General features: G+C 40.9%; 1 protein-coding gene across 1 annotated transcript; it reads right to left on the bottom strand.

Moving 5' to 3' along the window:
- Nucleotides 1-27,072, bottom strand: OPN5 (opsin 5). Its single transcript, XM_075750039.1, has 7 exons — nt 26,948-27,072; nt 20,822-20,974; nt 12,389-12,508; nt 8,369-8,539; nt 5,453-5,787; nt 2,788-3,032; nt 1-1,537 (listed from the first exon to the last, which is right to left on the bottom strand). Exons 2-7 carry the CDS (start codon nt 20,958-20,960, stop codon nt 1,474-1,476), a joined length of 1,074 nt encoding a protein of 357 aa, XP_075606154.1. The 5' UTR covers nt 20,961-20,974; nt 26,948-27,072; the 3' UTR covers nt 1-1,473.

Below are 27,072 nucleotides of genomic sequence, written 5' to 3'. Positions count from 1 at the left end.
CAACTGAAACTCTTTCATAAATGCTTTCTTTCCTTAAAGGAAAAATTCAGAAGAAAACTCTAACCCTTTTTTTAATGATCAGTCAACACAAATCTGTGTGGGAGACTCTTTGATTCGCAATTACCTTATTTTTAATAATATCATATTCCTCCCAAAGAAATGATATACAAACATCAAAATAATTTTTTTTAGCATTGAAACTCTACTTATACTGGGCTGCTAATTTTTGATCTGTAGCGATGCCTTAAGGTAAATCCAAAAAAGAAAAAGAAGAGAATGGGAATAATTACGGCTCAGATCCAATGCAACTATTTTGGCTTCTCTTTTCAAGACACATTGTTTTTCTGTTGAGTGTGTTAGGAACTTAGAAGATTTATTTTAGTAAGATTGTTGTTTTCCTAAATTGTTCCTAATCCTCATCCTTCCAGGGCTTAGTGTTTAAACATTGGATACAACTGCACTTTAGAAAGACCTTCCTGTTACCTATATTTCTAACCTTTCTCACGAGTTCACTAGTTTTGAGTCTGGTTTCATGCTTAGGACTGAGGAAGGATTTGTTGTTTTATATTAAATAGTGATCTCAAAGAATGATGAAAAGTACAATACAAGGTGGAAAAAGTCAGTTACCATTCAAGAAGTCAAACCTGTCTACTCATTCCCATCACATTTCATTGTAATTTTGGCCAGAGATGGTAAAAAGAGGTACGAACTATTGATTTGCTCATTTTGGGTTGTATGGGGCTGACTTCATTTAGGTTCTGCTTTTTTGTTACAAAGTCATTCATGATTCCAAACTGTTTAAATGAAACCAACATTTGAGCAAGAGACCTTGCCCCTCTTGTTCACAAATACCGACCATCTGCGGTGTACGAGTGTGGCACTCACTAGTGATCTTGCCTAAAAAAAAAATATTTCTGAATCTTGAAAGACTGAAGTCAAAGTGGTATTAAGTTAGCTTGTAGCCACATGAGTTGGAGAGAGATTCACAAGGGATAATCAGTGGGCTGATGTTTCTCCAATGGGTGATTTGGAGCCGTGATAAATGAAGCTCTGACTCTGATTTGTCCTCTAAGGAATCCTTTCTCTCATGCTCCAGTTCTCCAGTGACTGCAGTTGGAATCTAGGGAGATTAGCTTTAGCAAACTAAAACTGGCCTTTGTGAATACTTCCCTTTCTGTGTGGGAAAATATCATCCAAAATACCACTTCTGTTAGCGCTAAAAAAAAAATTCTGAAGTGAATAAAAAAATTTTATACAAATGAATCTTCTCTGTTTCTTCTGTCTGAGTACTTAAAATATTTGCCCAGCTCTAATCGCACTATTTTAGTCAGAATGTAAAGAACTACATTGTACATAGGACTAGGGAGTAAAATAAAACTGTCCTCATGTTTTAATTTATTTACAGAAAGAGGAACTTGAGACAGTATGATTGCCTGTCATCAAGTTTTCATTTGCTGTATGTGAAATGAGCCTTTATACTTCCACTTGGGTTTCGTTCATTGCCGTTGAGTCTCTGTGTGCAGATATGGTATACATCCTATGGGAAAGAGAAAGCACAACAATCATTTTGTTTGTACCAAGCTGACAATTAAGTTCCTAATTCTGGGAAGTGATTTTTCCAGAACATTTTGTTCACTGCATAGGCCTAGGAAAGTCAACTTGCATTTGGCATGAGGGACTAGGTGAAAGCTCCTTCCTCCTTTGGAGCGATAACATGGAGGTTAAACAAAAATCCAGCCTCCAAATATTCACTGAAGGCTACTTCAGATTTGTCTCCAATTTGCCTAAAACTACAGAAGGGTCTTTGGTAAACTGCATTCAGCACCTCAAACACTTACAACATATATAAATCTGAGTGTAAGATTATAGAAAAATCTGCTAAGGGAAGCTGTGGAAGCTCAGGACTTGCTTTCTGGACAATACATCAAAAAATGCTGGAATTGGTAAGACAATAATATGAATGACGAAATGGGCTTTCATGCCTCTAAGAAGTACATACTGAGGCATGTATGTTCTAGGCTTTTGAAGTTACTTACATGGGGTAGGGCATTTGTGGCCTTTATATCAGTCTACATTGTCAGATTAACATCCATCATTATCTCATTGTTGTTCAATCACGGAAGTAAGATAATTGGCTGGCATAAGACAGAACTAGGAACATTTTTCCTCCATGTGCACAGTTAGTGTTTCCAGGAACTCTGCTAATGGTCAGCATGGATTTTAGCAGGAAGTCGTAAATAGAAAAGAGGCCCTTTTATGAGACCTTATTACACTTTGATTTGTTTGTTTTGGGGGTTTTTTTGTGTGAGCCCTACCTACAGGGTCATTAAGGAACTATTACCTCTTTCTGCTAATTCTGTGGCTGAAAGGGATGGTATTAACAGGTTAATCATATAAGGAATGAACACAACTCTCTCCCATTTACTTCACTGGCAATGGAGGTCATCAACACCTTCTGGAAGTAACCGATACGATGACGTGCGATGATGTGAAAGAAAGCAAACAGGAGGACAGCACTGATCCAAAACCCACTAAAACCAATGGGATTTTTTTCCAACAATATCAATGGAGTTGCAGCTGGATCTAGAAGTAAGAAACATCTCCTTGCTTCTCTTGTTACATCTAGAATCACTTTACAAATTTCCATGGCAAGCAAGACCCTGCATAGGTCATGGCTGAAAATAAGAAATAAGATTTGAAGAGCTGTGACCCTTGCTAGGTCTTGTTTGGCACATTTTTGGAACATTGTATACTTAAAGAAATTCTACTTCTCAAAGAAGAAATTACCTCGATTTCTTCAAAGAGCTCTTCTTCTCCAGTGTCTTCAATCCACCTGACCGGCAACAGGCAAACTTACAATCAATGACCTGGTAAATAATTGGGTTATACATGGCTGCTGACTTTGCGAGCAAAGTTGGTACCACTGAAAACTGAATGGGAACTGAATCCGGCTGTCCAAAGGCTGACCACACAGAGACCACGGCGTAAGGGATCCAGGCAATGAGGAACCCTGCACAGATCAACATTGCCACCTTGTGAGAGGAAAAGAGAAAAGAGAGAAAGAGGTTCATCTAGCTAAGTGAGACAATGACAGCACAGCACAGAGCTAGGCAGAATGCGAGGGAACGTACAACAGAATGGAAAAAAAAATGATAACTCGCTTCAGATAAATTTACAATATGAACAAAAGCTATCACCCATTTCTCTTTAGTGCCCTTTTTCCTTTCACTTGACGCAGAGCGGTTAATGAGTCTTATCACAGACCTTTAAAAATGCTGTAAGGTCAGCATAAACATGAGGAAACTAAATGAGATCTCAGAAAATAATAATTCTTTGGAATTAAATTTAAATTAAATTTAAAGGGAGTCCTTTCAAAACCTACAGACTCTCTGGTTTAGGATAATATATAACAAGGCTGTGGAAATTTTTGAAAATCTTAGCAAGATCTTTGAAACGAATGCAGATTAAACTGGAAACATTTCCTACATGGTTTCTCTTTGGGTTTTTTTTTCCTTTTCTTGCTTATTTGAGGAGTCCCTCACTTCTATAGTCTCTTCCAATCAAATGTTCCTCAGATTGTCAAAAAGAAACCCAGTCTCTATTCCATTCCAGAGTGAAATGAGCATACGCTGGGAAAACAAAACAAAACAAAACAAAACAAAACAAAACAAAACAAAACAAAACAAAACAAAACAAATTATTAAGCACAAGTCTTCCAGATTCTGGGTCCTTTGAAATCAGATTCCAAAGTTCATAAAATCATAGTCTTTGAAGATGTTTCCAGGTCTGAATTAGGTCCTGATTGTGTGGGGGAGTGAGGGACTCTGAGTGTCCCTGTAGGTGAGTTTGTTTAGGAGGGTATATTCCTGTCTATCTACTGTAGCTCCTTCTTCTGTATCACTCAGTACCAGTTACCAAGGCAAAAGCAAAGGAAATTAGCAAAAGAAGAAAAGAGAAGAGTTTGTGCCACCCTGTTCTAACACAGGGCTTCTTCCTCTCTTTTAGGCTGTGCTGATGTCCCACAGAGAAAGCATCAAAACCCAGTGGGACCAATAACCTGCCACGAGGATGGCCACTGGTAACAGGAGGAAGGAGAAGAGTTTTGATAAACTAGGTCTATCTTCTGCCTGCACCCAGGAGGGTGGTCTATCTTCCACTGGAAAAATGCCAACCATTTGAATCCTTTTCAAGACAGATATGGGAAAAATGAGTCAGTCACTGAAGAAACAGTGCATGTGAGCCAAGGATCTCAGACACATCCTGTTTGTTGTAAATTGTGTTGTGAAGTTAAATGGGTTATAATGGAGAGTCATTTTCTGCATTTATATATATCCCAACATTTTGTTCTCCGCTCTAGATCTGAGACAGAAGGGACAACTACCAGCGTTTCAACTCAGATCACATCATTACAGTTTTACATGATCCCTCCAACATGGCAAAAATAAATCTGCAACCTCAAATCAATTTTTTTCATTGCTCTTCAAAGGAAAGGTCCTAAATAACTACAAAACAGTACTGTGCTGAAGAAACACTTTTTAGAGGCAAGTACAGTTTTATCAGCTGTGTTGGCAGCACTGACCATACAGGTATCTAGCTGAGCTTCTCTGATATGTTTAGACATGTCACTTATTGCTATGTATTATATAACTTCCAGTTCAACTCCCCAAAAATGTAAAAAAAATTGATCAGCCAAGCAAAGGATGCTGCTTGTCTCCCTCTTGGCATGGCTTACAGAGGCTGGTGAATCTTTTACAGCTAAGGAATCTGGTTTTGTTCAGTACAAGATTTTATTTTGAGAGATTTCCTGGCACAATAACCAGTATCAGCAAGGATCATGGCTGTCACTGTTGCCAAATAGAAAAGACATTCAATCAAAAAGGGAAAATAGGATATGGTCTGAGATGGAAAATTAATTTTATCACTTGAGTGCATTTTTATCAACAGCTCATGGCTGAACCTAAATGATAAATTATTTACATAAAAACAATTGCAATGTCACAGGAGTGACTTTGGTTTATATCTTCATTAACAGAGGAATGTAAGCTGTCTGAAAGTTTTATTTCCCTGCTACAATAATCTGCTTTTTATCTGTTTTTCTGTTGTAATTCCTGGGCATCTTAAACATCTTAAAATAATTCTTCACAACTGCTTCTGAAAGCAAAGGGAGTTTTATGGTGGGAACAGGGCCACAGGGAGATGATGTGACTTCACACAGGAAGGTTGTGGCAGAGCTTCAGACTGAATCACAGTCACAGGGACTCGAGTACCCTAATCACAAAATTGTGTTTCAACTCCTGTTTTTTCACATCTTGACAGTAAGGAAGGAGAAAGCTGAAAGAACCACCTTCAGAGTGTTGTGCTATCAGCACTGGAAAGCATATATATGGTTGAAGTTCTCCAAACCTGCTTTTACAACCCAACAAAGCAAACTGAGTTAAATCTTCCTACCTACCTTGGTCAGCTTCATTTCAAGTATGTGGCTGTTCTGAATCCTGGTATCATAGTGAGCAACCTCTTTGGTGGATGACTTGACTTTTAAAATGATTTTGACATAGGAAAACACAATCACTGCAGTCGGGAACAGGAGGCAAAAAAAAAGAATACTCAGAATAAAAGCCTGTCCAGCCACCGAAGCCTGTGCCAGCCACCAGTCCAGAGTGCAGGAGGTCCCAAACGGCTCGGGGGCATAGCTCCCCACACCAGCAAAAGGCACCGTAGCCCAGAATGTAGCATAGGCCCAGATTATTGCCAGACAGATAAATGCATGATGTCTCTTAAGCCAGGTACCTGGAAGATAATTCAAGAGTTACAACCTCAAGTCCATATGTATTTGGCACAATTGATGATGTCATTCTACATATGCAGTAGGAGTTTGCTTGGCTATTTGACAGCAACTGCTGTAGGGTTCATCTCGCCTCCTTCCAGGTATCAATAGTGACCCCTGAGCTGTTCCACCCCAGCTCACATTGTACCACATGAAGAGAAATACACACTCATAAGGAGGGCTCCACCTGATGTTGTTTCAGATCTCTACTTTACGCTGTGATGATTTACAATCTAGAAGAGTCCGTACAAAAGCAATCCAAACTGCTAGCTCAGCAACAATCGTGGGAATCTTGTCTAGTAATTTTGAAAATTACTTTGTGGTCTGTAAAGGTGTATTCATAATGTGTGGTCAGATGAGATGGAGGTTCAGCCCACACGAAGGATTAAGTCTTTAATTCAGCCTTTCATTACTCAGTACGAAAGCTCACTAGCTGCAACTGTATGATGTAACTTATGTTATTTCCTATTCCTCCTGTTATACATTAACTGGCTAAAGTTTGAACTCATGAAAATTCTCAACATAAATCATTAACATAAGTGACTGAAAGACAATGCTTTACAGAGAAAATAACATACCCAAGATTTATTTTTACCTTGTCATTCTTTTCCAGTACAGTAAATCATCATGTGCATATGGTCAGAAGTGTTTGTAATAGGCGTTTTTGTGTATCCTTGTCCATTTGTTTTATTAAATGCTAATGGCATGCCTGGAGTTGTGGAGTGGAATGCTCATCTTGCGTACAACTCTAATTCAGCTAGAAAAAGCTTCAGTTTACAAGCTTATGTTCAACATGTTGGATTCATGTAGAAAAGGGTAAAACCTATGATTTTTGCAGAAACTCTGACTGTGGTATTATAACAGCTCCTCCCACCTTGGAAGCTCTAATCTGTTTTCACTCCACATCCACTGACATTGAAGAGCTTTCTTCAGGGTTTGAGAGCAACTTAAAACAAAACCAAAGCAAAGAAACAACTGTAAGTTGGGTGTGACCAGTGCCTCTTCCCCAGCTGATTTTACATTTCCAGATCACTGGAAGGAAAATTAACACTGACTAACAAATCATGTATACAAGCACAATGGTTGAGAGACAGAAAGGTGGTTTGTTGTGTTTAGGTGTGGAAAAACAAAGGAACAATAGCGTGAGTACTGAAAGAGCAACATTATTTTCACAGCTATTGTCAAACCACAGCAACCTATTACCAAAAAAAAAAAAAAAAAAAAAATCACCAAACCAAAACCAAACCAAAAACCCAAACCAAAAAAAAAAAAAACCCAGTTGTTGCTTTTGGAGCAAAATGAAGATGTAGGTATATAGTCAGGTCCTCCAGGTTCCTGATGACCGATTTAGGCCTTATACAGAAAATGGCTAGGTTAACCACCTAGACTGAACATGCTAAATATGTTTATGGCTCTCCATCATTTTGTATGGACAACCGTGATCAGATAACCTTCAAGAAAAAAGGTTTTGAAGTGTTCTGTCTCTCTTGAACTAAGATATCATACTAAATACCAGAGCTTATGGCATGAGTGCAGCTGGCCATGAAATATTTACTTGAGCTCACCAAGTCTGTGAAAAACTGTCTATGATTTCAGTTGCCACTGAATTAATTTGATAAGAATTTTATAGAAAGAACTGAAACCCTGGTTAATGTGAATCGTGCATTTTAAACTCAGCTATCACATTTCAGGAAGAAGTACGGACAAGCCAGGATCCAGGTCTTAGTGCGGTACCACAGCTTTTAATTGACAGCACCCTCACCTGTTGGACAGACCAGCTTACTTACACTTCCTAGCTGCAAACATTTCTTATAGCTTAACATTACATGATTGATATTCTATCTCATTATAATGAAATGTGTTGTATGTCCCTCAAGTCACATGGGCAAGGTGTTTCCTATATGTAAAGTCACACCTTGACTATTGCCTGTATTTTGTCGGGGAGTTAGCTCCTTCCAATTCAACAAAAAAATCTTTTCTAAACCATGACAACACCTTTTAAGTGGAAAGAATGAAGCATATAATACATCATGTGCAAGAGATATAAGATGTTGATGAATATGGTGATAACAGCTTTCATTGCTAAATTCATTTCATTCTCTTAGGTTCCATCTCCATATTAGAGAGACGATATCACATTATGACCTATTGCACATCCAAATATTTCAGATGTTTTAAATAGCTTGCCACATTTAGGCATCTAATAAGGAATACTTGTGTGTTAGTCCACAGACCTTGCAATATGTGCAATACTTGCATCTTATGTTAATAGGCCTTGATAGGCACAAAGTGAGTAATCTATGAGTGATTACTAAAACTCATGGCTTAAGCAGACAGCAGAGACACAACAGTGAAGGCGATATGTCTAGCAATACAAATTTAGCCGGGATTACTTGGATCATGCAAATATGTTTCTCTTATCTGTGTATTCCCCTCTATATTTAACAAAAGCATTCTGAAGAGCTTAAGTATGATTTCAGTCTAGAAACCTGTGTCACTTGATATAGTTTTTCTATAGTCATTTAATATAGTTTTCTTTCTTACCGTAAGACAAGTGGCAGATTTTTAGGTATCTATCCAGGCTGACAGCTGTCATGGTAATAAGGCTCCCACAGCCAAAGAAGAAACCAGCCCATCCATACCAGCGGCAGCCCATCCATCCGAACACCCAGCGGTGAGAAAAGAAGGAAATTATACTAAAGGGTTTTCCTACAACTTCAAAAGGAGAAAAGAATGTCAGTTGACTGATAAAATCCATCACCAGTAATGATAATTTTCAATTTTTCAGAAAAGCAAAGCGTCCCCTTTGCCCAAAGCTAGTACCAGTAAAAATGCTCTGTGTCATGGAGAGAGGACTTCAGACACAACAGATGTGATGACTTGCATGCCCTCCATCTGCAGCACTAAGCCTAAGACAGCTGTAGCTAGATCCCATAGCATCTATGTTGTGGTAGCATGAGCCAAGCCTGCAGAATGGCTGGAAACAGGTGCTTTACTGCAGACTGCCTGAACCACAAGCAAACTCTTACTCTGGTACTGAGCATGTGCAAGCTCTTTCCAATATGAAAACTTCAGAGTACATGTTAAGTCGACATGCAAACACATGCCAGTATGTAAGTAGTACAGGTGATGGGCGAGTCTGGATTTGAAACAGGCATAGATCTAGTTAGGCTACATCCCTGTAATCAGTCCCTGGAAATGTTCAAGGCCAGGTTGGATGGGGCTTTGGGCAACCTGGTCTAGTGGAGGGTGTCCCTGCCCATGGCAGGGGGGTTGGAACTAGATGGGCTTTGAGGTCCCTTCCAACCCAAACCATTCTATGAATTGAGTGTCTTCAAACATGGGATAAGGTCCAACAATGGGTTGCATACTGTGGTAAAGTGTTAAGTTAGAAAGGAAAGTGGTGCCATGGTTGCAGCATGGACTTGAGTTGCAGAAGTGGTTTCAGCTCCTGTCCATACCACACTCTTCTTTGGTGACTCTCAGCAAGTCACCTGGCCAAGACATCAAAAAGTTTTAAGCATCCCCAAACAGAAGTGAAATACCTAACTATTTTGGAGACTCTGTCCTAGTGGAACTGTAGCTCATTTCTCCATTTCTAAAGTGGGTGGTTCATTATGAAAGAAGTGAAGTTAGGTCATATGTTGTTCCATTCTCACCTTAAAACAGATTAACATTACTCATATTCTTTGTATCATGAAAATGAGAAAGTTTGGCAATTGTAATTTTCTAGTTGGAAATCTCCACTTCCTGATTTTATAATTTTTTGTCTCAAACTGGACAAACAAAAAGGTTAATTTTAATGGACCAGAAAACTCAAAAATTTACAATCCAGGAATATCAGCATGTTTTCTGAATCCTTCATGTCTACTTACCAGATTGACCTGAAATGCTCCAAGGCCTGGACAGTTCAACTGCAACATTCAAACAACATTAAATGTTGAACTCCACCTTTCTGTGACTGTATTCCTTCCTGCACAGGAGTTGCCAGAGCACCTCAAGGAATTGAAAGCACCTCAGCTGCCCTGGGCTAGTTTCCCTGGCTGAACCGCACTGTCTATAATGTCATGGCAGCTCAGTGAGTTGGTTTATAAAAATGATCTTGCAAAATGTAATTCCCACATGGTAACCTATTCATAGAAGTCAAAACAAAAGTCTCTCTTCTGTTGAAGTGATCTCTAGAAAAATATTTTGGATTGTTCCCAAGAATATTCCATTTCAGATCAAACTGATGCAAAACTAAACATGCCATTTTCATTCTCAACAAAAACAAAATCTTGCAGAAAATGGTCTTTGCTCCATTTTCTACGTCAAATGCATCATGATTGAAAACCCTTCATAATGAGACTTATTTTTAACCAATATATTTGGGGATTCTTCTCCTTTAGCCTAAACATGTAAGGAAAATTCTGCCTGAGCCTGAATGTTGTGCTCAGGACAATATATTATGTGCTTTTCTCTGAGCAGAATAAATGTAATTTAATTTTTCAAGCAAAAGCTGACCCCAGTGATTAGGGTTTCAAGAAAAACATGAAATATGGCAAAGTTTAGGATATATGTTAAGAGTCAGCAACTTTACTCATTGCCAGCTCTAAAGGCCAAAACATTTATTTGCACAAAATCAAATTTCTCTTCAGCGGCACAGGACTCAGAGCATGGTATCAGTGCAAAATGAGCCTGATGCAGTTTTGAACAAGCAGCTGGTGCCACCCTGTGGAAATCTGCAGGAAGCCATTGCAGAACCCATTTCTTGAACAAGGTGCCAAGGCAAGTCCATGAACTAAGAAATTTTTTGGAAAAAGTCCAATCTTCAATCAGTCCAGCAGATGGAACACACCACATTTCTCGAGTCAACATCTTCCATGAACAAAAAAAACAAACAAAAAAAAAAAAAAAGAAGGGAGAAAAAGCACGTCTGAGTGTACCAATCACAATTAATTTTAATTACAAAACCTAAACACAAAGATAGATTGAGATCTCCATGGAAGACAAGGTGACCAAGTGGTATGTTGGTGGCAGACCTTAACAGAGAAACTAGCAGCCCTCATGCTAACAGAGCTGTAGTTTATATGGTTGAGACATGGAACTTATATGGTTAGGAGATACCTGTTTACATTCCAGATATATTGCTACAGAAATTCCCTGAAACACTTCATCTCATTCAGTGACTCTCACTGGAGTCAGATATAAGCCTCATAAAATAAAACAGACTCTTAGGACTCAAAGGAATTGGAAGCATCACAGAAGAGGCAAAACTGCTCTTTTTTTTTTTCCTTCACCTCTAAGTGCTGCAAGATGGAAATAGTATCTCAATGGAAGATACGCCAAAGAAATCGTTTAGATTTCTTTTTGTGGTAGAAGAGCAGAGACATTTACACTAACACCTTTCTTCTGCTGAATTTGTAAGTATCTCTTTCAGAAAACCATGTTTACTGACCACCAAGAGGCATCAAGATTACTGGAAGTTGCGGGGATGAGCAGCTCCTTGGCCATATGCATGCACAATGAGCACAATGAGCTTCAGTTTTGGGAGGCTGGGAGCCAACATTTTATGTTGTTCAGCGCTATTTTAGGCATTTGGATGAAGGCAAAAGCATTTGGCAGAGACAAGGGCAGGGAAAGGGCGCACTGGAGCTGGGCACAGGGGTCCTGCTGTACGCAACACGTAGGGGACAAATGACTTCGGGAGCATGGCAACATGCTGTCGTTTATATTGCACTGGTGAGATGCCATGGTCAGCTGGGTCACATCAGGTCTTTATAGCCATTGAATAGTCTGCCATGCAAAATGTCCTTCTCTAAAGGATGTCCAGTCCTTCCCCTGCATTTGCCTGTAGCCACAAAGCAACTGAGCTGAATGAGACTCGTGGCAAGAGCCAAAGGAATGTTCTCTGAAGGCTTTTGACTCTGCAACTTCATGTAGACCTTTCCAAAGCTCCCTCATCTCATGCCAGGGCATCCAGGCTGGGGGGCTGAAATGAAAAATCCCTCCAGTTGACTGATGTTGCTCTTACTCTATAGATTGACACAAATGTTTATTTTCCTGACCCAGAGACAGAAGAGGAAGGTCACTAGAGAGAAAATTGTTAGCTTTGATAGACTGATGGCCACCGGCATTTTCCAATTCTTCTCCCTCATACCCCTCCCCAGTCATATTTGGCTAAATATGTATTTTTGAGTTACCTGGATCCCTCCTGTTGCACCCTACAGCAAGAAAATATCGTTTTCTTCAACCATAATACCAGACTACTTTGTATTTATTGCATCAGGATGCACATGTGAGCTGTCTTAGAAGGCTTGTCCAGTGCTGGGGTGAACAGGAGTTTTGCCTGATTGATAAATCCAGCCCTATTTTTTCCCCCTGTACTTTTCATTTCTTCCCATCAAGTTGTTCAGGAATGTTGTTTGCTATCCTTCTCTCTTATTTATATGCAAATAACAGAGCAGAAATATCAGTAGCAAAAGGCATTTTGGGCTCCCCGTGATTTCCAGAGGCCTGTCTCTTGCTGCTGCCAGAAAGAATGGTGGGATAGTAAAAATGAGTGAAAATAAAACATAAAAGTACCTGAAATGCCCAGATCACACACTGCTAAATTAACAGTCATTATCTCAGCAGGTCTCAACTTCTTTTTTCGCTTTGAGGACATAAAAATAACATACCCATTTCCCAGAGTTGAAAGAATCCCTATAAAAATAAAAATAACATAAAAAAAGAAAAACAATCAAATTAGAATTCTCCTCAAAACCAGCAACATCCCACCTTTCTTGTGAAATTCTCTTAATTTTTCAGCTGAACCTGTGGTCCCAAGGCTAAACATTTACTCTGAAACATGATCATCTCATTCTCATTATGTAGCTCATAGAGATATCTACTGCAGGCATCTCCCTCCCACAACAGAAGCTATTTTCCCCTCTGCGGCAGGACATTGCCTTCACCACCTGAGCCTGCACAATTATCGACTGAATGCACGTAATAGATATCCCATAATTCCTCTGTTCTCATCAATGCCGTTCGTCTCACAAACATTTATACAACCATAAGAATGAAATTCAGTTGTTTGTAATCACAAGGACCCCAATCTCTGACTAACCTTAATTTTATTAAATACTATAATCAGAGGTTGGGGGATAAATTGCTAAAATAATGTAAATTAAGATATTAATTTTTTACAATAAAAATTTATCTCCATCATAAGAAAGAAAAATGATAAAATATATCTGATTTTAACTTATAACTGTAATTCAGTGCATGAGGAGGCATCCTGTTCATATTGGCTGGCATCTCTTTTTGCCGTATCACCACCCAAGGACCCACAGGGACCAGCCCTGCAAGTGGTTAATCAGCCATGGATCTAATCACACTGGTACGAAAATTGCAGAGTTTCTGGTTCCCTCAGAGAGAAGAGTTTCTTCACTAACTCATGTTTGAAAGAACTTGAGCCCAGAGTGAGTGTTTTGCAGTGGAAACACAGGACAGCACACACCATCCATTTCAGGAAGCAAAAGTAAGAAGGAGGGAGATGCAGAAGAAAAGAGTGAAGAGCAAAGAGGGGCAGAGACCCCAACCTCCTGTGCCGCCGTTACCTCACCAAAGGGACCTACAACGGCAATGAGGGAGAAGATGTTGGAGTGAAGTTCAGCCTGGGAAAGGGGCAGGAAAGCTGTTTTCCTTAAGTTTTTTATGTTTGTCATCTTTGTTTCTCTCTACTCAAATTAGTAATTTAATGTTTTCACTTAAGTTAAGTTCCCCACAATTAGTCTGTTTTGCCCACAACAGTAATTGGTGAGCGATCTCCCTGTCTTTATCTCCACCCTCTCTTTATCTCCACTGCTTTTGCTCTTCCTATTTCCTCCCCATCCCATCATGGGGGTTGTAAGCAAGCGGCTGCCTAGGTGCTTGGCTGTCAGCCGAGACCTACCCTCCATACTGCAATAAAAAAGTCATAAATAACCCAACTTTCCTCTGTCAATGAGACAGCAAAGTCACTCTTTGTGGTGCCTTCCTACACGTTGCTCTGGTGGTGCAAGTTCAGCCATATTCCATGTATCAGAAAGTCCTCAGCAGCTCCTCATCTGCCCAGCAATGCCACCCTTTCCAACGCCACCTTTGAACGCCACATTAGTCTGTGGCAGGCCAAACCTCAGGAATTAAAGCTCAGGACTTAAATGGGTATTTCCTCTGGCCCATCGACGGAATGATCCCCTTGCAAGGGTGCAACATCCTCAAAGAACCAAGAAACTCAACCTGGGGACATCCATGAGGTGGAGGGAAAAATGGTTCCCAGAGGCTAAAACAAGACAATTTCTCAAGAAATATGAGTAACTGTGGAAACGAAAGTTTACCAACCTCAGAAGAAACCTACTTTGATTTTGAATTTTTCAGTAATAAATGCAATGCTCATCTAATTGGAAACATTTCTTATTTTTACACTGACAGTATTGCTTTTTATATTATTTTAAAAAATAAAACAGGACAGAAGCTGACTTATCATTTAATCTTAGCTTTTATCAGCAAATTTGATTTATCCTTGGTGAATGAAGTTTAAAGAACATCCTATTATTACGGCTCTGAAGATTAATCTGAATTATAAGTAGATACAGGTATTCTTTTGAATTATTTTCTTCCTTGCAGATAAGTGAATGAATCTCGATGTTGCTGAGCATTTTTCATATATCTTAATCCTTTTCTCTTTTAATGGCATTTTCTCTCCAGTGAATTTAGGATCTCTAGACTGCCAGCATCCAGTTTGAAATACCTTTTGAAAGCACCTGACATTTTCCTGAATCTTTTTCAACTGACTGGCAGTCCAGAGAGATGTCTTCAGCAGACAAGCCTCTGAAGAAACTGCTCATTATTAATAGCAATATTTCAGAGAGGCCCAGCCCACTGACCTCCTAATCCTACAGCTGGTAGGTGTCCAGTGATAATTTAAGTTCCTTTTGTTGATACCTGCATCTGACAATTGCTTATCTGAGTTCTTTTTTAACTCCTTGGTGATGGAAACTTTATAATCTCCTTGGATAAGCCATCTAAAGCTTCATTCTTCCTACTGTTAAAGAGATTTTTTTAACAGTTAGCCAAAGTCCTCACTGGTGCAGGCTCCCAGCTCTGGTAGGTGATGGCAGGCTGTGTGCCTGGGCAGAGCCCAGGGTTGGAGAAAAGGAGCAAAAAGACTATTCAGATATAAAATAAAGGCTCTTTTCCAGGAGCAAACAATTCAGGGCACAACTGTCCGTGGCACCGTAACATTATTACATATATACAAAGAGCCAAGGACACGATAACTAAAAAAGTGACACCTACAGAGAAAGAGCCAACCTGCAGAGAAAGGTGAACGTGTATAAAAGAAATCTGAACAAATAAGACTCCTTTTCTCCTATTTGACAACAGTGCTAACCATCAGAGAAAAAAAAAAAAAGAAGATAGTTCAGGATTTTGTTTTCAATTAAGCTGTTTCATAACACGCTGAGGAAGCGTGTAACAACAGTTTGCAAATCAATAGTTACTTGCCACCAGCTTTCAAAGGAGCTGACAGCCAGTGGGTCTCCGCTCAGTAGTCAGTCACCCTACCTGGCCGTACAGTAAATCAATCGAGCCAGTGATGAAAAAGCTAGCGGGGGGAAGTGACAAAGTGGAAAGAATTGGATTCTTATAACTACGTGCACTGTTTGATTTTCTCTTTTTCCAGACAATTAAAAAAATACACATGGAAATGAACTAGTTAGGACAAAAGAACACACATTTGCAGAGAATTTATCACAGATTGGTCAAGAACTTGATTTTCTTCGAAGACAAAAAAATGTATTTTTATATTTTCAAACTGCAATACTTCAGTTGTACAACCAGCCTGACCCTAAAAGCTCTGCTGGGTTTCCTGATAGTATCCCAGCCTTGTTCGCTCACTGTGCAGCTTCTTCCCTTTTATGAAATAAATTTTAATCTCGCACCTTACATGCCTCAAGCACAAAAAGATGCCCAAGAGCAACCCCCACTTCCTGGCTTCCCACCTTTCCACAGTTAGTCCCTCTCTCTACTATCAGGATGTCCACACAGGACATCTTCAAAAGGGGCCACCATTTCTTGGAAGGGATCTGCAAAAGAGTAGGGGACACATTTCAGTGGCAGAAGGTGACAATGGACAGGTTTGGTCTGAACCACAAGTTACAATAAAAATGCAGACATACCCTCGCTGGGTGCGGGAGCTCAACGCTCCAGCTCAGTTTTCCATCATCTGCAGGTTGCACAGTTTACAAAGTAAATCTGCAATGTTGTGGAGTTATCACAAGACACAACTATGCCCAAGAGCTATTTAAGCACATAGCTTTTTCTTACTATTTTGGTGTTGTGGTTTAGCGCCAGCGGCAACTAAACACCACGCAGCCGCTCCCTCACTCCTCCCCAGCGGGATGGGGGAGAGAATTGGAAGAGTAAAAGTGAGAAAACTCGTGGGTTGAGATGAAGACACCTTAATAGGTAATGTAAAAATCACGTGCACAAGCAAAGCAAACCAAAGAATTCATTCTCCAGTTCCCATCGGCAGGCAGGTGTTCAGCCATCTCCAGGAAAGCAGGGCTCCATCACGTGTAATGGCTACTTGGGAAGACAAACGCCATCACTCTGAACGCTGTCAACCCCCCCCCCCCCCCCCCCCCCCCCCCGTCCTCTCACTTCCCCAAGCCCCTTACAAGCTGAGTGTGACGTCCTATGGTATAGAACATCCCTTTGGTCAGTTGGGGTCAGCTGTCCCAGCTGTGCCCCTCTGTCCTGGTTCTGGCAAGGACAGAGTTAATTTCCCAAGGAGCCAGGACAGGTGAGCCAAGCTGGCCGGGGGGCTATTCCATACCATGTGACGTCATGCTCACCATAAAAGGGGGCTAGTCAGGCAGGGGCGGGTTCGGCGTGTCGGCGTGGCTCCAGGACGGGTCGAGCATCAGTCGTCGGATCAGTAAATCGTTCTCTGTTATCACCCATTGTGAATATCTGTTATCAGCACTGTTGTTGATTGTTTCCCTCTCCCTTGCTGTCCCAGTAAACTGCCCTTATCCCAACCCTCGAGGCTTTGCCGTTGTTTTTCCGTTCTCCTCCACATCCCGCCAGGGGAGGGGTGAGCGAGCGGCGCGTGGCGCTCAGCTACCGGCTGGGGCTAAACCACGTCAGTCCTTTTTGGCGCCCAAAGTGGGGCACGAGGGGTTGTGATAACGACAAGTCTGACCCAAGTGTATTAAAACAAAGTTGTTATAAGCATTTAAATGTTATTGAAACAGTCACTGGTCATAATGATGTTCTGTTTGGTCACATGGCTCTGTTTTGTAAACCCGTGTTTACTCTATGTAATCCCTGCGGTGCTGTTTGTCACCTCTGGGAGAGGGGTTCGTGTTCTCATGTTGTTGTATTGTGTGATAATGACTTATGATAAGATATCATTGACAGTCATGGGTCTGAGCTGGTATGTGTATGTAGCATTTCGGTCAGGCCTGTACCTCAGTCAATATCTTTCAGAATTGATTAATAATTGGACCCAATCTATGGGGAAGACAGGGGGCGATATCTTCTCCCACTCTTTCACCTCCTCTTTTCCCTTTTGGTTGGTTACAACAAAATAGCAGCCATGTCCCCACCAACCAACAAAAAGGAGACACAGGCCTTCTTAGGTGTTGTGGTTTCTGGCGAATGCACATTCCGAATTACAGTCTGATAGTAAGCCCTCTCTACCATGTAGCCCGGAAGAAGAATGATTTCAAATGGGACCCTGAGCAACGACAAGCTTTCGAACAAATTAAACAAGAAATAGTTCATGCCGTAGCTCTTGGGCCAGTTCGGGCAGGACCAGATGTAAAAAATGTGCTGTACACCGCAGCCAGGGAGAATGGCCCTACCTGGAGTCTCTGGCAGAAAGCACCAGGGGACACTCGAGGTTGACCCCTGGGGTTTTGGAGTCGGGAATACAGAGGATCCGAGGCCCACTACACTCCAATGGATTTCAGCACAAATCCGAAACACAGCCCCATACTAACTACTATGAAGAAAATTAACTCCGTCTCAGCTGAAACCAGGACATTTGGGTACTTGGCAGCTGTGATTAACTATAAAGCTGCCAATTAAACCAAATTTACAGCCTCAGCAAACCTGTTGTGTGGAATTTTATGTCAGTGAATAGTTTCACGGAGCTAGGCTTCTTTCTCCACCACCTTAAGATCCACTATGTACCACTGAAAATCTCTGCACGGCAGTGCTTCATGTCCCAACAGAAATGTGGATGCTTTGAACTGTCAGAAATAAGCTTAGTGGAAAAGGAAATTTAGGATTATTTTTGTTTGCAGAAAGTATAAAAAGTAACTCAAGACATTTACCTGAGAACAACAAAGATTAATTTCCTTCTAACTTCTCGTATTTTTGCAGGCCCAAGATATTGTTAAAATGTTGCTATCCCTCTAAACATGAATGGGTAATAAAATATGGGTCTGCACATCAACAGGAGCTTATGGTGACATCCCCAAGGCACTAAGCTAAATCAATCTTGTAAGGTACAACTCACGTAAGAAGCATTAGCCCAAGCAAAGCCTTTTTTTTTTTTTTTTTTTTTTTTTGGGCAGGGGGTAAGAAAAATGTTTTTAAAGACTACTTCACCCCATCTATTCACAAGCACAGAAAAGACCTGACATTGCTCCTTCCACCAGTTTTGCTTAATTTCGTGTCTTCTTAGTGGCTGAGATCTGGTAAAAAGCATAACACTCTCCTTCTTCACACAAAACGCTGTAAAAGGAGGGATTTCTGAACAACTTCTTGGCCTCTGGCAGATTGATATCCATTACTGTGTTATACACAGTGTCTAAAACACTGCTGTGCTGGTCTAGAAAACATGAAGCCAGTTGCCATTGCTGAAATGGCTGAGGGCACAACTGACCAGCAGCTGAGCAATGACTGCTTAAAATCGTTGCAATGATTGCTAAAAGGAATTAAAAATATCTGTGCAGGATACGGGTGTATCTTATGCTATAGATGCAAGTCCAAGGAAGATGCAAATATAACATTTACACGCATATGTGAAAAGCATACTTGGCTCTAATGAAAGGTGCTACTGGAGTGTGTAATGACCATCAGGGTAAATAACTGAGTAAAATGCAATGCAAAACAAACACCTGAAAAAATAAGTTAAACCCAGAGCAAACTGTAGGGTATGATGTCTAGAGCTGCACATATATACAGCAGAGCGACAGCTTGAACTTTCCTGACTTGGGCCACTGGGTGCATCGAGTCCACCAGAGGCTGGTGTCCAGTCCACAACACCAGGAAGATGGGGATCTTACTGATAAATCCAATATCAAAGTGATTATCAGCCCTTTTTAAACTATAATTTCAGTCTCCTCATACTGCTTGTGTAAGACTGTGCCTGCATGGCTAGCTTTTGGTTTTTCACTGGAAATTCGTGTCTTAATTAGATTATATCTATGTTTTTCAAGACATTTCACACCTGGCAGGGGTATTTCTTTGGAACTGGATAAATCTACACTAAATGCTGCCGATGTAACAAGGCAACACAATGTACATTGGAAGGATTCATTTCAGCTACTCAGACATACTTCCTGGGATTAAAGTTACATTTGCTTAACTGAGCGAAAAAAGACCCAAGAGGGTTTGTTTTGGACAGTTCAGCGAAGACATCTGTCTGCATAGCAGCAGAAAAAAAATATAGACGTAAAAAGCTAGGATGCATACAAAACAGTGCATGAATAGCGAGGACAGCACAGAGATACAGCTTCACCTGCTGTCTGTGCTGTTCGCAATTCCTTTTTCGATGAAGACATAAGCACAAGACAAATGAGAAATATGTGTTTTTCAAGCCTTTGTGAGACCTCCACTGCAGAAAAGATGAGATCAGCCTGGGGAAAAGCAGTAAGAGAGAGTAGGAAGGAGACACGTAAAATAGTGAATGAGAAACATGAAGGGAGGACTGAAAGATCTTTGTATTTTGGGCAGAATTGATAGAACAAGAGAATGAATCAAAACCAAAATAAATGTCAGGGAATACACTATATCCTGTATTCAGCCTGGTGTTCAGCCATCTGACACCTGGAGCCCTGTTCGGTGTAGCACAGCTACGTGACCTAGGCTCAGCTTTACTGAGAAAATAGCTGCTGAGCTGTGAGAAACTGCATGAAATAAAGCCATAAAACATAAGGAAACCTAAACCATAGAAAGAAGTGTAAGTGTTGAGGCAACAGTTAGAAGCTCAAGTACTTGAGAGCAAAAATATTGACATAAATAGTTAGAACCTTGCCCCCATCCCCAAAGCAAAGGTGGTAAATCATCAAGAACAAGGACCAGCTATTCCTAGAAGCAGTGGGGACCAGTATTTCCCAGGTGAATGGCAAGTCTTTGGCATATGAACGATAAAGTAGAAATGAGCCCCAGCTATCATCTGTGTGCACTAACCAATAAATAATTGCATTTATTCTGCTTGCAAAGTCACTTTGCACTCGGTAAAAGACTCCAAAACAAAAGGGACAGGAGGGTAGGCAGAAAATCCTGTTCAATATAATATGTAACAGAGGACAGCTGATGCCAGGAGCTGAGAAGATTCAAATCAGCATGTCTGAGGATGTTCTCTTTGCTGTGTAGGACATGAGAGAGGCTTTGAAAACAGGCCATAAAACCCACATGGCATAAGGGCAACAGCCAGTTCTGGTCAGGAACAATTAAACCACAAGCTAGTAACCTGTCGGAGAAAAATTGAGTATTTCTTCACTTTTTGCTGGAAGATCTACTGCTAGTCACTTTTGGCTATCCGGAGCAGCACTGTCTGTTGACACCAACTCTTGACACTGTTGACACCATATTTCTAACACATTCTCTCCTCTCCCTCCTAGAGTTTTCTTTCTAATACAAAGAAATACATAATTACACATCTAATGCACAGCAGCTTCTGCCTTCTTTGTGAGTGCCAGCAAGAATGCCGTGACATAGTCATATTCAAAAGATTAATTACAAAATCATTACCAATTACGGTCAAATAAAACCCAGCTACAATGTCAGCTTCTCTAGAAAGCTTTGATGCAAAGGGGTCTTCCTTCTGGAGATAGTGTGGGAGGTATTCTTCCTGGGAAGAAGTGTTGTGATCTGATGCCATCCCATTCATGCCTATTTCAGCGTCTGAAAAACAAAAGAACAGAGTTTGCGATAGACCACATCTGCCACCAGAAAATGCACAGATATTTTTGTTCATAAACAAGATGCATCCTCCTGTCTTCATTCCTGCTCTACCAGCTCCCAGGGTATTTCAGGATCCAATTCAAAATTGCATAAAGCATCCTGCCATGATTTATTTCATGACTTACTTTATCCAAGAATGTCATTATTCATGCGACACTCATCACAGTAATCTGTCTCAGCCGTATCTAGGTACCAGCGTGTTGCAGCACTCAAGCCAGGGCCTCTGAAGTGCCTTCCCTGAATATCTTAAGGAGCTTCATGTTTCCAGCTAGGTGTAAGTGTGACCCGAGACTGAGAATACAGAAAAAACAAGCAGGGCAATTATTTGTGTCTGAATAGCTTCACTGCTCAATGTGTTTAATGCATACTGAACTTATTGTCTTTATCTATATGCACTGTTCTCGTAATCCCAAGAAACTGAGAATTATCAGTAAGACAGTCCCAGCAATTTCTTCGTATCCTGAGGGACACTATGTCTACAGATGGTAGCTCTGCAAATTTTACAGTTAAGTGAGAAGTTACATCCATAAATTCTCCTTAGAGTTATTAGGCGGCAGGTTCTAAGCTAAACAACTTTACATGGTTATGTTTATAAACAGTAGTTGGCTATTACAGTTATGAAGAAGCAGTGGGAGTATTAAATAATAGACCAATCTGGGCAAACTTGTTGAGGTTTCTTTCCATTTCCTCTTCTGTGGAAATGGGCTATTTAGGTCAAATGTTTAAGATCAATAAAGTGAACCCTGATATGGGAAAACTAGAATCTGGCAGACAGCTGTGAAGGTTACCCCTCAAGGAGAACTGAAGAAGCGAGGAACTCTAGCATAAGACAAAAATATTTCTACAGTGTATGAAACCATCCAGCCAAGAACTATTTAGGACATTCAGTCATCCCAGTTCTTCTTGCCAGTGCCTGGTGGGGCAGGAGTTGCACACAAGAACTTACCACTTGACTCCCAGGGCTTCCATACTTTTTGCTGTGGGATCTGGGACAAGTTGTGAAGCTCTAAATTTTACCCCTCAAAAGTCCAAACTTGCAGGGAAACAAAGTGAGAAGAGAAAATGTTTCATTATTTTACCCATTTGCTATCTCTTCTGCATCTTGAAGACAGACGATCTTCTCAATAACAGCACGTATGGCCAGAAACATAGCAGATGACAGCTACCTACATCTAAAGTATAAAGTACCCTCAGCCCCTCCCTGCTGTCCCACTAGCTTTGAAAAAAAGACCTCATTTAAGGGAATCAGATCATGGGGGCACATTGCCACTCTAGACCTGGGAGAAGCCAAAAGGTGTCCCAGGCATATGGCTCCAAGTAGCTCTAACACTTTAAAGTTCAGCGGCCTCATTGCTTTGCTTTTTTTTCTTTTTCTTTTTTTTTTTCGTTTTCCTGATACAGGAATAAATAAGCAAAGGTTGATTAATTAAAAAAAAACCACCTTAGATGACTTCATGAGCACTTTTCTCCTTCCACAGCCATGGAGAATAAACATATGAAAGTGTTCACTGCTCCAGATGGCAGAGCAACCATTTAGGTTTGGATTAGCTACCACGGTACGGCAGCCTGGACACAGTCTAAAGAGACCATCTTGTACAAAAGAGTGGGCTTTACTGCTGAGAGGTGAAACCTAAATTTTCGATTAAAGCCCTGGTTAGGTGCTTCTGTTTCCTTTCAAGTCTTAAAAGCATGAAATAAGATTTATTACTGAGTTCTGAAACAATGCAATAATTATTAAAAATGGGACAATAATAAACTCACAAGTGGTTATGTCAATGGCTGCAACTACTTTTACAGCAGTAAACAGGGCAGAGCTACAGCAGTGAATCTGTAGAGCAAAACAGTTGCTGTTGAGGACCACCAGTTTTCCAAGGCTGTACACTTCTTGAACACTAGTTCTCAAGAAATAAAAGAAGAAAAAAAAAAAAGGGGGAAAAAAAGGCAAATATATGAAAATAACAAAAAAAGTGAATGATAAGACAAGCCTTTTTTTAATTGAGTACTTCATTCTGATTAATAAGCATAGATTAAAACCCAAGCTCTCAAAAGATATTTTGCAATGCAAGAGCTTCATCTAGCATGGTAGGCACACTTGGACAAGCACTGGGAAATAAAGCAGTTATCAAGGACTGGTTTCTTTTTGCTCCCTCGCAAGACCAAAGGATTCCACTTTGCAGTAGGTCTCCAACGGCCAAAGCGTGGGAACAGAGAGCACTACACCACAGCCTACACCCAGCTCATCTACAGACCATCTTTACAGCTCATCCCGTGCTGAAAGACCCCCAGTGCCTGTGAAAACAGATTTAAAACCATAACAAAAGAAACCAATCTGCTGCTTCCTATTAGAAATGGACTCGTGCTTATTCCTCTGCTGCAGACATTCATATTTAATTAACACAAACAATTCCACTTCTAAATAATATATTCCTTAAAATGGAACTGTTCCACTACAGCCAACCTCAGGAGATCCAAAATTCTGACTCAGACACTATAAATGCCAATATCAAGCCTCAAACCTTCTGAGACCAAAAAAAAAAAGGCAATGTGAGGATTTTTGTTTGACTTAATCAGTGCAGTTTTGCTCCCCGCTCTCTCCTCATCCCCCCCTGAGGTGTTTTACCATGTCCTGTGTGGCTTGGCCAGGCTCTTCTTACCCTGAGGAAGGCAAGGACATGCCATCCCCACCTCTTTCAGGAAGGAATCAGACCACAGAATAGCAGCAACCTTCCCAATCCCTTCCTCCTATATGAGGGACACTGAAGGAGGGTGGGGGGAGAAAAATCTCAGTTGTTCCTGCAGAGCACTGACCACCTCGTGTTTTTTTCCTAAGGTTTTGACAAATCCAGAGAATTTTCACCTGGGGCTGCCAAAAGCAGGACATTTTGCAGGACTTGACAGGAACCAGAACGGACCTGACCCTTACCTGTCATTTATCGGGCGCTAACATTGGGTTTCAGGGTTTTGTAGACCCCTCGGTGGCTGGCACACTGCAAACACAGCACGAGACTTTCCATGCCGCAAGCAAACTCCAACCTGTGAGCTTAAGGCCACATCTGCCTTGACAACATCTTCTAGAGAAGACAGGATCTTCACGGTAACTGCCACCTCAGCAGCTGCAAACCACTGATGCAATCTGCCCAGGCTGTGCTTTTGCCCATTTATATTTCATCACACACCATGACTTTGCCACTGTCCATCTTTTCCATCCTAGTGCAGCTGTTTTCCCATCTTCTGAAGGAGATTCTTACAGTCCCCTATCCTCCCAGAAAGGTCTGGAGGACCAAGCACAGAGCAACCCCATGGGTCCTGTAGAGTTTCATCCCTTCTTCTACTTGATGGGCAATTTTCAGAAAATTGCTAAACCTCTTCCCCCCAGAAGGAAAACAGAGTGAATTTGTAACTACGGCAGAGGTGGGCCGATGGGCTAATGTGCGCTGGTGTAATGGCTCTCAAGTCAGTGATACGAGCAAGAATAATGCATTCTGCTGTTTTGGAAAATTTTTATAAACCGCAAGCTGTCCTAATAGATGTAAAGGCAGGCAATGCTTTTATGAAGTAAGAATGAACTTCTTAGCTCCAGTAACAACAGACTATGATTTTTCAGGTGATGTCATACTCTGAGACCTGAGGCTGTCTTTTTTCCCCAGGATAGCATCTGTGGAAGACAACTGATTTATTTGCAATAAGGACGTCAAAACTGAAATTTCAGATTCATCTCAGCAGCCTGTTATGTTTTCCATTTTTGATGTGTAAAATCACAAGCATTTATGTTTTCAAAGTGCTGTATTTATACAATTAGTCCTCAATACCCAAAAAGCACATAACACCCACAAGCCTGCAGTCACCTGAGTTTTACAATTTACCTGTGGGTTTGTTTTCCTATAGCTCACCAAAAGAACAAATAATGCCCTCTGTGGTGTAATGCCTACTAATATCCCTGACAGCAGCCAGATAGATGTTCATGTCCAGGAGCAGAACCTGAAGGTACTGAGGCATGCAAATCGTGGAAAATTTCCTTCTTCTGAAAACAGCAGTATATTTGAACAAGACAGGTAGAGCTGCAGCCCTCACAACAGTCACCTCTGATGAGGAAGACACATCTCCTAACTATTCCTTCTGGCTGCTAATAAAATCACCTCTGTGTGGTTTTCCAAGAGGCAGGAACCACGATGCTCCATGGTAATTCTGGAAGATTGGGTGGTATTTCCAAGAGAGCCAGCTGAGTCGTGACCGGGGCTTTACACCCTCTGGAAAGCAGACACTGAGCAGCGAAACTGTGTACAACGTTTATGACTGAAAAACAGACTGGAGAGGACATCAAGCAAACACGTACTCCTTACCTCATTTCAAGGGAGGATAAATTCTGGTTATGCTGTTACAGGTGATAGCCCAGCCTGTTCTTAACAATGAAAATTTCACTGCCTCCCTAGGTAATTTTTTCCTGAGGTTAATTAAAATTCTCAAAGTTAGAAACTTGAGACCACTCACTTCTTAAACAACTCATATCGTTAGATGAGAGAGACTCATTTTCCCCAAAAAATCCTTAATATCTTATATAGGCAGATCCTTTTGGGGAGGAATAATATTAGGGATTAATTTCACTATTTTAGGAGTGTAATTAGTTTAGATTCCATAATCTGCTGAATTCAGCCTTGATAAAAGACTTATTAATGCAAAACAGGTTATGAGCAGGGTTGTGCACAGAGAAGGACAATTCAAGTGCCCTGAGCATATGGAGGAATTCACTTGTACGGTGACAAGTGCCCTTGCTTTGGCAAGAAATGGGCATCTGCAGTGCTTTTTAGGGACGCAAAAAAAATTGAAAGTCACCATGATATTTTCTCACAAAATATAAATTAATTGCAAGAGATGCAGATGCAGGAAGGAGAGAGGAAAACATTAAGGAATTTGGAAGAACCTGAATTCAAACTTTATTTTGTCTGGAAAATAGAGGGTGATTAGGAATCATTGAGAGAAACTCAATTGGGGAACAAAAATTAAAATGAAAAGCCATATTTTTAAAATTTTTTTAAATTAAAATGAAAAGCCATATGTTTGATAAACAACGACACAGATTTCTTTTTGCTTAGGCATTAGTTGATAAAATCAACCTAACTGCAAAGCATCGTACACACCAACACTGCAACGCTACGCTGCGCAGCACCCTGCTCCTGAGCCGGTGCCCACAGCAGAGACATTTCCAGTGCCCTCGCCGAGGGGCACGGGAAGGCAGCACCCGAAACGCATTCGCAGCTTGCCCGAGAAGAACACATTATACCAAGAGCCCTGCTTAGATGAAAAAATTGATCTCCAGATTCGAGCCCTCATTGCAAAGTTCCTCAGCTTCGAAAGATAACGTATTAGGAGTACAAGATCTGCGTTCCCGCTGTATCCCCTGTGTGAACCTGCTGCAGCGGAGTAACGCTGACTTACACGCACCAAAAACCTGGCTCTACCCCCCTCCTAATCATGCAGGGGGAATTGCGGTATCTCTGTAAACCTGAGCTAAACCAAAACAAAATAAAACAGCAGACATTTCATAGGATCTGAAGAGGCTGCAAAGGTTTTATTGAATAAGAACATTTCTATGGTACCCACAGCACAGCAGTGATAAAGCAGGTTTCACACTCCTGCTTTCCTGAGGTTGACTTGTGAAAAAAGCGTGTGCCACTCAAATACGGCAGATACTTGGTCAGCAGAGACTGTCTAGAAGAAAAGGAAGAGTAGTCACACTCAAGGCATGGCACAGAGAGGACAAAACCAGGGCTAAGTAACCCAGCACGTACAACTTTAACCAAGAAAACAGTACTCCGATAGTAGCACCGCAGGAGAACAAGTGACAAGGAAAAGCTATGAAAACAAGACCAGCTAGAGAAGAATAGAAAGGCAATGTGAACGTACAAGATACAGCACCTGCAATTTTGGTTTTGGCTCCTGGAACACTTTTAGGTGGAGGTTTCCTGCTGCAGAGGAAATCCTGTTTCTCCACTTCGACATTGCTCTATTTCTCCATTAAACAAGTGTCCTGGAGACACAAA

This window comes from Balearica regulorum, chromosome 3 (genome assembly GCF_011004875.1).
Source record: "Balearica regulorum gibbericeps isolate bBalReg1 chromosome 3, bBalReg1.pri, whole genome shotgun sequence".
Taxonomy (NCBI): Eukaryota; Metazoa; Chordata; class Aves; order Gruiformes; family Gruidae; genus Balearica; species Balearica regulorum.
The sequence above is the reverse complement of the archived record's forward strand: the minus strand, read 5'-3'. Positions and strand labels throughout refer to the sequence as shown.

Bases quoted from the DNA above. Each gene is read 5' to 3' on its own strand.
- OPN5 (XM_075750039.1), bottom strand. From the start codon at position 20,960: ATGAATGGGATGGCATCAGATCACAACACTTCTTCCCAGGAAGAATAC. The intron at 5,788-8,368 runs GTAAGAAAGAAA...ATTATCTTCCAG, and splicing joins AATCTGCCACTTGTCTTACG to GTACCTGGCTTAAGAGACAT. The intron at 3,033-5,452 runs GTAGGTAGGAAG...TCCTCTCACAAG, and splicing joins TTGAAATGAAGCTGACCAAG to GTGGCAATGTTGATCTGTGC.